This window comes from Callospermophilus lateralis, chromosome 7, assembly GCF_048772815.1.
Source record: "Callospermophilus lateralis isolate mCalLat2 chromosome 7, mCalLat2.hap1, whole genome shotgun sequence".
Taxonomy (NCBI): Eukaryota; Metazoa; Chordata; class Mammalia; order Rodentia; family Sciuridae; genus Callospermophilus; species Callospermophilus lateralis.
The window spans coordinates 14007280-14019056 of NC_135311.1; the positions used below are offsets into that span (position 1 = coordinate 14007280).

General features: G+C 47.5%; 1 protein-coding gene across 4 annotated transcripts in view; it reads right to left on the minus strand.

Annotated features, from left to right (window-relative positions):
* Positions 1-510: 510 nt before the first annotated feature.
* The window catches only part of Olfml2b (olfactomedin like 2B), a 40911-nt gene continuing 29644 nt past the window's right edge, over positions 511-11777 (minus strand). For 2 of the 4 annotated variants that reach the window (XM_076861489.1, XM_076861488.1), the window contains exons 7-8: positions 2101-2277; positions 511-1547 (exon numbers count right to left, since the gene is read on the minus strand). In XM_076861489.1, coding sequence (XP_076717604.1) covers positions 946-1547; positions 2101-2277 — 779 coding nt within the window. In that variant the 3' untranslated portion in view covers positions 511-945. Of the gene's footprint in view, positions 1548-2087; positions 2278-11777 lie in introns of all 4 variants that reach the window. The other 2 variants (XM_076861491.1, XM_076861490.1) reach the window with 1 other exon arrangement.

The following is an 11777-nucleotide window of genomic DNA, read 5'->3' on the forward strand; positions in this document are numbered from 1 at the left end:
TTAAATGAGGCAAAGGACAGGATTATGGAGACAAAGAGAGACTGACTGATTAAAAGCTTCTTAAGGTATGGTGAGGACACCCAGCTTTACATTTTTGACAGTGCCAGACAATGTGAAAAATGACTAAGGAACAAAAAGTTTCCTACATCTTGGATAAAATGACCGGTGGGGGGGGGGGGAAGCAGTACAATAAGAGCAAAAAATCTGGTGTGACTGCAGAAGAGAAATGAAGGAATCAGTGTTGCAAAATTGAAGAGAACACAGGTCACTTCGTTCCAAAAACCCCCATCCAGAGGGGAGAAGGAGTCCCTTGGACCTGAACTTGGACACAGTCCACTCAGCAAGAGAACATTTGTGGATTACACCAAGTAGCACCTCCTCCTGGGAGAGGGATCCAACACCTGTCAAGACACATTCCTGCTAAACAAAAACACACCAGGGGGAGGATTTTAAAATTCTTCTTTATTAAAAAAAAAAAAAAAAAAAAAAAGCATTTTTCTGTGTTTTTAAAACTTCTCCAATACATAAAACTTTTTTCCCGCCACTGAGCACTTCTTTCTTGCCTCCTTCATTCCTACTCCTGGTAGTCTGTCCACAAGAGTCAGACTAAGAGACCTTTCCACTGTTGGGATCTGGGAGCTGGAGGGGTGGAGGGCAGGAAGGAAGGTGGTTACTGGTCAAAAGGAGAAGTTCATTTGCACAAAAATATAAACTGTGGAAGATGAGACCAGCACATACACGTATGGATCGATCTACAATCCATATAAAAAAAAAATAGACCCAAACTGTCATTTTACATTTGTAATATTATACAAAATAATATATATTTTTAAACAACACCCGTCCACGTGCTCACACACACACACACACACACACACACACACACAAACACACACACAAGGTGCAAGTGGCCCCTCTGTGCTTCTTTATGCAGGGACAAGGGTGTCAGTAGGCAAAGATGACATGGTAGGTAACCTGATGGCCATTGTCCCAGGCGTAGAGGAGGCGATCCTTGGGGTTGTAGTCTATCTGGGTAGTGTAGGAATACTCATTCTCAAACAGCAGCCTGGGGACGATCTGTGTGTTGGTGTGGGTGTCGAAAGCATAGGAGATGTTGGCATTCCGCTGGTTATAGCTGTCCACGGCGTACAGCACCCCACAGATGACAAAGCAGTTGCCATAGAAATTCCTCCGCAGCCCTGTGCGCCACGTGGTCTCCTTCTGTGTGCTCAGGTCCACAGCATTGAGCTTGCTCAGGACAATGACCTCCTGGCTGAAGCCCTCATCATCCAAGGCTGGGTAGATGAGCCACAGGCCATTCTCGTCCACAGCAAAGTCCACGTCTGAGTGGCCCTGCCACCGCCAGGGGGTGGCCTCCTCATAGGCCACATCATGGAGCATGGCCCAGGCAGCTACATAGCGCTGTTTCAGATCGTACTTGATGATGTTGCGGGTGAAGGCCCGGTTGTAGTAGAAGGAGCCATTGTACACCACATGGCCCGTGCCGATCCAGCTGTATGGGAGCTTGTAGGAATTGCTCCAGCGCCCTGTGGGTAGCAAGAAGGCGGAGGCTTCAGGGCAGTATTGCAGAGGGACAGGACAACCTCTGTGATGGGACAAGTTATCAACTAGGGGTCTTTAGACCTGGGTTTGTGTCTTGGGCCTGCCCCTTTCTAGTGTTGTACAGAAAGCTGCTTAAATATCCTGAACATTATCTCATCTGATGATCATCCTCATCTGTCATGTGGAAAGAGCAAATTCCACTTGCCTTTACTGGATTATATCAAGAATCCAGGGTGCTTAACATATTTCAGTGAGATTTGTAAACTCTCAAGGACAATAGGAAAGGGAAACTATTTTGCTACTGTTTCCTGGACTAGACTCAAGGTCATCCTGTGTCCCAGAAGCTAGGAAGGAACAGTTGAGCTGAGAGAAGAGAGACAGTAGAGCTTGTGAGGCAGTGTGGGAGACCACCTCCCAGGACAGGCCCTTCTGCCATCAGAAGATGTCATCATTCTCATTCAAAGAGGTCTGGCTGTGATTAAAACAGAGGACTGTGAAGCAAGGAAGAGGTACCTGAGCTGGACCCATCACATGTACCTTGTTTGAAGTTTTCCAGGTTCCGGAACTCTACCAGGGTATTGCCGTAGTAATAGTTGGTGACATAAATCCGCTCGTCCTTGGCCAGGGGGTCCTTCATCCAAGCTCCTTCATTCCGCCCATATGTGTTCTGAGTGGTCGGCCCCGTGATTGTGGACAGGGTGTCTTTGCACCTTCCTGATGGATAAGAGGTGGATGGAAGTGTTGGGACCACCTAATAATGCCCCACCCCAGAAGTCTTGGTTGGCTCTTCCACCCAGATCTAAATTCCTTGGCAGCCTTTAACAGCCCTGTATGACCTAACCGTAGACGTGTGCTGCTATTCCCCTTATCTATCCTACACTCTCCTACAAAACCATCCACTCTCCCCATCCTGGGCCACTATCATGCCACCATATTTTGCTCCTATTATTCTCTCAATTTTTGATCCTATTCCTCAAGGACCTAATATCCAAAGTCCTTTTCTGGCTCTACACCCTCCTCTGAAAAGCCTTTCTATCCTTCTATTCCATGCTGCTCCCACAGAGCCACCCATGTGTCTTTCTCTGTGGTTCAGGGGATCCAACAGGGTGCTCTACTACTGAGCTACATCTCCAGCCATTTTTATTTTTTATTTTGATATAGGATCTTGCAAGTTGCCCAGGCTGGCCTTGAAATTGTGATCCTTCTGCCTCAGCCTCCTGAGTCACTGGGATTTCAACAGTGTACCACCATGTCCAGCATGAAGGTACCTGTCTGACAGGACGTGCCATCTTGATCTCCACAATGCCTGTGCATCTCTCTCCTCCCACAACACCCACCCCAACCCGAGTGTAAGCACCAAGGGAGCAGGGGCTGTGGTCTTTCCTTATTGTATTCTTGTACCCAGAACACACAGCACCTGTCACTTCACAGACACCAGTGGATGGGCTGACACTTGAGTGAGTGCACCACGGTGACACAGTAACAGCATCACATGTTAACGCAGTAACATTGTTACTGCATCACATGAGAAATGTGAGAAGAGGAGAGGACTCTGCTGGGTGTAACCAGGAACACTGGAACAAGGAGCATCAGCTCTTTAAGTTGCCAAGATGCCTGGAACCAGTCCCCACTAGTGGGTATTCACATCCCTGAGGCTCACACACCAGATCCTAGAGCATTATCCCTAATCCATGTCTGTCACTCTGGCAGCAGGATGCCAGGGCCCCTTGCTTGGGAATTGGAGGGGAAGGGCACTAAAGTCCCCACACAAGGTGCTTACTGTGGATGTAGGAACCTCCGGAAAAGTTCAAGTTTGAGGGGTGGGGATGGAGCTTAGTGTAAAAGTGCTTGCCTCGCATGCATGCGGGTTCAATCCCCAGTATCTCACACACATTCACATGTGTGCATGCAACACACACACACACACACACACACACAGTTCAAGTCTGCCTTAATGAAATAGGAACTCAGCAATATCCTTCTTAATGACTCTTTAGCGTGGCTTGGTATCCAGGATAGACTTTAAAAAGTCACTAAAACTATACTGGGTTCCAGACCAAGCTAAAAGCGTACAATGTTTAATATGTAATACTAGTTTTTAACATATCCTTGAATGAGACTAAAGTCCCACATGAGATTAAGGGCATATTGATCTTTCCATACCCACACAAGTGAGCAATGGAGGAGATAGCAAGAGGACAGCAGGAGAAGCAGATGAATGCTCAAAGCTTCCTCAGCCCCTTCTAACAGTGGGGACCAGCAAGACTTTGGGGCCATCAAGACTGCAAGACCAGAAGAACAACAGTGATGAGAGTGATTGGTTCTTCTGCTAATTTATTTATTTGGCAATGCTGGGGATTAAATCCAGAGCTTTCTACATGCTAGACAAATGCTCTACCACTAAACCACATCCCCAGACCTTTCTACTTTTTAATTTTGAGACAGGTTCTCACTAAGTTGTTCAGCCTGGACTCTAACTCACAATCCTCAGCCTCTGGAGTCACTGAGATTATGGGTGTGTGGCACTGCATCCAGCAAATAATTGGTTCTTGACACTCACCTGGGATAAAAGTACCACAGGCCTATAGTTTGAATTCAGGGTTCTCTAGATTCCAAGCCACCCCATTTCCAAATTGTTCCACTCTGTTCATCCATTCTGCTTCCCAAAAGTGATGTGAGGAAGGAGCCCAAGGCATCCAGCTGGCAGGATGGGGGCAGGCAGCTGTGCCCTTGGCACGGGGACCAGGGCAGCCAGGGGGTAGAAATGAGATGAACATTGTTTTCCAGGCAGGCCCCACAGTTGGGTGCACTTGGCAGGGTTTAGCAGCTTAGTGTGGGGTTTATTGAGTCCTACTCTGACAGAGAGAGGAGAGATTCAGTCTCCACATGACAAACAGCAGAACCTACCCGCCAATGCCTCATCCCCCCACAACTGAGCTCATCTGTTCAAGACAATAAAACAGAAGTCTCTGGCTGAGCCCTGCCTGTGGCGCCTGATGGAAAAATATCTCATTCTCTGGCGCTAAGTGAGGCCCTGGCTGCCCGTGGAGAAGCTGTGCTCCCTGCACTGAGGTAAGCCCTTGCATGCCGTTGCCAGGAAGAACACTTTCATGTGCCCCTTCCTGGCAGAGTCCAGGAAAACATCGATTCCCTGTCTCAGAGGTGCCTGCCAGTCATGTCCCAAAGCCCCACAAATAGCTATGTGAGGTGAGGTATTTCTGTTGGGGTGGCCACAGCCATGCTACCTCTCTGACCAGACAAAGAAAATGTTAATGGGCTCCGAAAGCCTGTTTTTTGTTGTTGTTGTTGTTGTTTGTTTTGTTTTGATTTTTAATGTCCTGAACCACTCTGGGCAGCCCCTCAAATCCCTTCAAGATCCTGTCTCACAATAAGGCTCTCCCTCTTTTTTTTTGGGGGGGTAGGGGTGGGGGGAAAGAGTACTTGGAATTGAACCCAGGAATGTTTTACTGAGTTACATCTCCAGCCCTTTTTAGTTTTTATTCTGAGCGGGTTCAGGATCTCCCTAAGTTGCCCAGACTGGCCCCAAACTTGTGACCCTCCTGATTCCTGAGATTACAGGTGTGCACCACTGCACCTGGCTAGCACCAAGACTCTCATGGGCTCGTGTGGAGCTATAGATGTGCCCAGGCTTGGAGTCAATGGCCTGGCTTTTGTCTTAGCCCTGCCTCTGATTCCACAGTTGGTGTTGCCTCCATAACGTTCCAGAGATTTAATCTTTTCAGCAGGGAAACGAGTATAATATGTGCTCTGCCTACTTTACCAGAGTGCTTGGAGAATCTGTCCTGATAAAGGTATGGCAGGCTGAGTGATGTCCCCCAAAGATATCTAGGCTGTAATCCCTGGAACCTGTGAATGTGACCTTAGATGACCTTAGATGGCAAAAGGAACTTTGTAGCTATGACTAAGTTATGAATCTTGAAAAGATTAGCTTGGATATGTAAACACAATCACAGGATCCTTCTAACAGAGTCACAGGGAGATTTGACAACCAAAAGGGAGAGGGCAATGTGATAAGTGGAAGCAAAGATTGGGGTTTTGTGGCCACAAGCCAAGGATGGCTGGCAGCCATCAGAAGCTGGAAAGGACAAGGAATGAATTCTCCCCTGGAGCCTCTGGAAGGAAATAGCCCTTTGACACCAGGATTTTAGCTCTATAAAACTAATTTTGGACTTCTGGCCTCCAGATCTGTTAGAGAATAAATTTCTGTTGTTTTTCAGCCAGTAAACTTGTTATAATTCAGAAGCACAGGAAACTAATACAAATGGAGTCAACTTCTGGGGTTCAGGGAGGCAACCTGATTTCTGAAGGAAGAGGTTACAGCCTCATAGTTCTAATACCTGGGAGCATAGAACACACTTCCACATGCTTTGAACTACAGCAAACACCAGCCAGCACTTGGGGTGGACGAGCCCAGGCAGGAATGACAGCACTGATGCAGCTTCAGAGGATGTGAAGACAGAATCCAGGGAGGAGGTCAGACACATCACCATTCTGTGAGAGGCTGGGGCAGTGCAGAAGCTCCTATTCTTGGCAAGAGATTGTCAGCCTTGGAAAGAAGACAACTGTATGTTGACGCCTTTTCAAGGTTAATGTCAGAAACATGGGAAGCAGTTCAAAGGAATTTCAGAGAAAGGACGGTGCTGTCTTGTGACTCATCTTAGGTTTCCCCAAAGCAGAGCTGCCAAAGATGATGGTGACGGTGATGGATAACGCTGACCACAAACTTTCTGTGTATTAACTCCCTTACCCATCAATAGTCCTGGGAAGCCAGCTGGCCCTACTTCAAATGTTACCAAGGTCTGAGATGAAGAAACTCTCCCCTCAGCATATAAACCTACTTGAATCTCAGTATCCTAAAAAAGTGCATCAGCAAACAAGACCCATTCCTCCCCTCCCTGCCCCCAGCTGTGAGCCCCCCTGACAAGCCTCTCTGCAGGGTATTCCCCTTGTCACCCGTGATACCTGCACGCTCCTCAGCTCAATTAGACTATTGCCCTATACACCTGGCACTGTCCCTCAGGGAAGCTCTCTAATCCTCTGGTTCTTGTCAAGCCTCTCTTCGGGTCAGAGGCTGCCTCCAGTCCCCCTACCCAGCCCAAGAGTTATCTCCCCACACCCCATTAGTCTTCCATACCCCACTCTCTCCTGGTGGCCACCCATTTCCCTGACCATCCCATCTCCAGCTCTTGGGCTGGCTCTGCCCACCTTCCAGATGTTATTCCTTCAATCTCCAAGTTCCACTGCCAGCCTCCTCTCCTCTCAGCCCTGTGCCCTCATTGGCTAAGCTCAGTTCTTATTGATGACTCCCAGACCAGGTCTTGTTTCTGAGCATCAGACATCCAATGGCCTACTCTGTTTTCCCCAGGTGTCCTCCTGGTTCTTCAAACTTAATGCATTACAGTGGGAACCAACTTGCTTCAGTTCATAGCTTGCTCTGCCTGTGTGTCCTATCCTAGAAAGGCCCGGTATGCTACACATTAGCCAAGCCAGAAGTATAGGTCATTCTGATGTCCCCTTCTTCTCCACCCACATTCCTAATGGTCAATGAGTGGCATCCTTTCTCTCTCCTCTTCACTTCTCGGCCTTTCCCCTCCACCTCTGGGACTTAGTTGGGGCCTCATTGACTTTGGCCTGGCTCACTCCATTTATACTAGTCGATCTCTAGCTCATCTCTGCCTTCTTCTGACATATTCTACCCATAATCCCTGAGCTGCTGTTCTGGTGGACATCTGCTTAAACCTTTAATAACTCACCATCTCCAACCAACCTGAGAAGTCCAAGGTCCCTACCCTAGCATATCAGCCTCTCTGGCATTGCCACTCTTACTTCCTGCCATCTGCCTCTATTCAGAGATCTCAAACTCAGCTGCCTCCAGGGTCCAGGCAGAACTGAGCCAATTAGAGCAAGAGACCACTTACAGCAATAGACAAAGGAGAATTGGAAGAGCAGCTGTCCCAAAGGCATTCAAATTTAAGATGGCAAAAATACATTATGGGGTAAATTTGGTCCTCAGATTACCAGCTTAAAGTAAATCTCTTGCCCATTCCTACTTGCATGTATCAGCATTGGGGGAGGGTAGTGGGTTTGAGCCCAGGGCACTCTAACCATAAGCTAGGTTAGAGTGCTGGCTCTGGCCTCAAACTTGAGATCCTCCTGTCTCAGCATCCTCAGTCTCTTGGATTACAGGTGTGCACTACTAAGTTCAGCTAAAATCATGTTTCTCTGTTGGTCCATACCCAAGTATGGGTGCAGCCTTTAGGGCAGAATGTTTCTTGGTATCCTGACACACACTCGCCAGTGCTCATTATAACAACTGATCAAATCTGCACATTGTTTCCATGCTCAGACCCCTCCCTACCACTTTTAGAATGAAATCCTAACTAACTTATGCCCCCTCATCCTCTGGCCCTGGTTCCCTATCCAGGAATCTCACCCCTCTCCAGGTCATCCCAGTCTGTGAGCATATACCTGGGCTGCCTTCACTTTGCTCTACCCACCCGTGACTCCACAGTTATCTCTGCCTCAGGTTCCTCTCTGTCCTGTGAGCTGGGTAAGTTCATGGCTACCCTTGGAGGGAACCACATGCATTGGCCACTTGCTTTCTGCCCCTTTAGCCATCTGTGGCCTTTCCCATGCAGTTAGCTCCTCTATGGAAGGGATCATGTCTCACTCCCTCTGGATCTTTCTAGCCTGGCCTGGCATGGGCAGAAGACATTACGAGTAGACCCCTTATCCTTGTCCAGAAACTTAGACTTTGATCCATATTTGTTTATAAAGAATAGCTCCACTTTCTATTTTTTTTTTTTTTTTGAGGTACTGGGAATTGAACTCAGGTATGCTCCACCACTGAGCTACATGCCCAGCCTTTTTATTTTTTATTTTGAGACAGAGTCTCACTAGGTTGCTGAGGCTGGATTTGAACTTGTAATCCTCCTGACTTTGCCTACCAAGTTGCTGGAATCACAGGCATGTGTTATCATGCCTGGCTCTCGTCTTACTTCTAGGGTTAGTAGCCCCCGTGTTCTAAGATGACTGAAGCTTCCAGAAGTTTGAGGGGTGAGACTAGGGGAGCCTTCAGGGTGCTTGTGAATTCAGAAGGGACCTGCCTGTCAAGGACTTAAAGAAACTGATTAGGAAAAAGCCTGGGCAGACTCCTCAGTTGGAGGCTCTGGAAAGCACTTCCCTAGTCCACATCAGCATCCCCTCTCCAGCTGCCACGGAGCAGCTTCCCTGACCCGAGGCCAGCAGGCCTGGCCATCTCACACTGCAGCCAGAGTGGCCGGCCAAGGCTTGGGAATTGTTAAGGCTATGTGCTTTGTGGGGGAGACATTCTTTACAGATCATGATTTTTCCTAGATGCAAATATGAGACAGGCTCTTGCCTGTATTGTCCTAAGATGACTGTCGTCTTTGTCTGCTCCTTCCCACTCCCTGCTCCCTGTCCAAACCAGTTCCTTCTAAAAAACACATCAGGAATCATCTTCGATGAGGCCTAGGACGTGCAAAGTCATGGCCACATGGCTCAACTGTTCTATTCCTCTGCAGCAGCTGAAGCAGTCCACTCCAACCCAGGCTGTGAGCAGGGCACCACCTCCATGGTCATCACTCCTTCCCACAGCCCTGGCTCCTGTCACTGACAGCATCTTTCTTCTCCCTGTTCTTGAGCAATGCTACCACCAAAGGCTTATTTGCTCAGCCAAGAATAATTTCTTATTTCCTTATACTTGACATTCTTCTAAAATCTTACAACTCTTCTGAGGATAATGGTAGGCATTTTACAACATCACAAAATCAGGTTTGGAAACCCTGGGATAAGATGTGCCTTTTAAAAGCAGCCCAGTTTAAAACCACATCTTAAGCAGCTCAAAAATCAAAATTGCCATCAAACAGCATTCCCCCAGCAGGAAGTCAGTGGCCTGTGTCTGTTTCAGCCAAATGATATAGTGATACTAGGGACTGAACCCAGAGGTGCCCGACGACTGAGTTACATACCCAGACCTTCTTATTTTTTAATTTTGAGACAGCATATCACTATGTTTCCCAAGCCAGCCTCAAACTTGTGATCCTCCTGCTTCAGCCTCTAGAGTCACTGGAATTGTAGGCATGTGTCACCACGCCTGGGTCACATCCAAGTTTTTTCTGAGTAAACACAGAGGCAAAAACCCCAGCTATTCTGGGAAACACTGCTGGCTAATGAGCCTAAAATCCTCTCCGCCTGACAGTTATTCTAGTTAAAAGAAAATATGTGTCCCTAGTCCCCAGCTCCCAAGTAAATAGCTGCTAAGATAAGGGTTTTTCTGTTTGGGCATCAGCATCCCCATCAGGAGGGGGCCGAGTCTTAAGAACCCCAGAAAGGTACAAGTCAGAATTCACACTGGAAAAGCCCACTGGTGACAAAACCTAGAAGAAACAGACAGGGAAAGGGTGGGAGCTGGGAGCCACGATGGAGGTTGGTTATTGAGATAATGGGGAATGTCCCTCCTGGCTAGTACACCTCCAAAGGAAGAGGCTCCCAGGCTCAAACTCATTGCTTGAGAATAGACAGGTGTGTGAGTCCCACCTGTAGCCTGTCCATACCGTGAGTGTCCAGTCTACGTGTGGAGGGGCCATGAGAGCAGATTTCTAAATACCAGCAGGAACTGCCCTCCTACCCAAGGTTGATGGGAAGCTCAAGAGTAGAGGTACCGGTGCCCAGCGGAGCTCACTCCATGGCAAAGTAGGGGTGGTGTGCTAGACTAAAGGACTGTGGTTCCAGAAGCTTGAAATCCAGGCTGCCTAGAGCCTATGTAGAAGTAGGAGCATTCTGTAGAGATTAAGCAGCACCCAGAGCTACAAAACTTATCCATGCAGTGGAGAATCAGCCTTCTGCTCTCCTTAGCTGCTCCTACCATGGAAGGAAAATTAAAACAAACAAACAAACAAACAAAAAACACTCTCTCCTGCTCCCACTCCAGCCTCTACGGCCCAGAACTGCTTTCTTGCTCAGTGTTCTCCAGGCCAGCATTTACGAGGGTTTGCCCTGGGGTCTATTCTTAATGTCTGTGTCCTTGTTTCTGCCAGTACTTTGGGATTTTTACCCAATAAGAATCCCTTCTATATCAGGGCGTGGTAAACTTTAGCAGAACACCAAGGTAATGATGTAAGTGATGGTTCTGAACAAAAGGCAGGGATGTAAACAGGGTTACACAATGGCAGGGACCAGGCCATCCCAGGGGTGTGTCTCCCGGTGGGTGCTCCTTCCACTACCTTGGGTCTACAAGAAGCTGACATCTTCACATCTTGTTCTGAGGACAGGTTGGGAACAAGGCTGCCAAGTAAATGGAAACTGGGGAGAGGGAAAACAGATGTATAAGGCAAACTCTGTATTTTCAACAAGTTTGGTGTATGTGTGTGTGAGAGAGAGAAAGAGAGAGAGAGAGAGATAGATACTGGGAACTGAACCCAGGGTGAATCCATGGCCTTACTCATGCTAGGCAAGATGCTTCCACAGAGCTACTTCCTCAGGTCTTATTTATTCTTATTCTGAGACAGGATTTGTTAAATTGCCCAGGCTAGCCTTGACCTTGCAATCTTCCTGCCTCCGCTTCCTGAGTCCCTGGAATTATAGATGTACTCCACTGCACCCTGCTCCACAAGTATTTTGACAACATTATTATCCGTAAGCAGTTTTTAGTGATTCTCAGTGGTGATTTAATAAATGTTTGGTTTAGGTCTTTTTGGAAGACATATGTGTAACTACTCCATTTTCCTTCTCCTACCTCACTCTCCTGTTTCACTGTTTTCATGGTCGTCTTATAGTCATGGAACTTCCATGCTTCTGGAACACACCTAACTCCTTTAGACCTAATATCAGAAGACTTCCCTTTTTTTGCATCAAAAGCTTCTACTCATCCTTCAAAACCCAGTTCAAATAATGCCTCCTTCAGAAACATTCCCTGGTGTTCCTAGCAGCCAGACCAATAAGTGTCTCCTATTTCATTTTTTCATTTCTCCTGTTTCTCTGTTATAGCATTTGTCACATGATACCACAATGTTTCCATGTTCTCAAGGGATAGGGTTCATGGGATTTTGCACTAGGGCCCATCATACTGATTATTCTCTTGCTCCCACTCTGCTATGATTCTGGGACCTGCCCTCAGTAAGAATCCTTTGCTATTTCATAGTGAGGCCTGATAAAATTACTATAGATGCCAG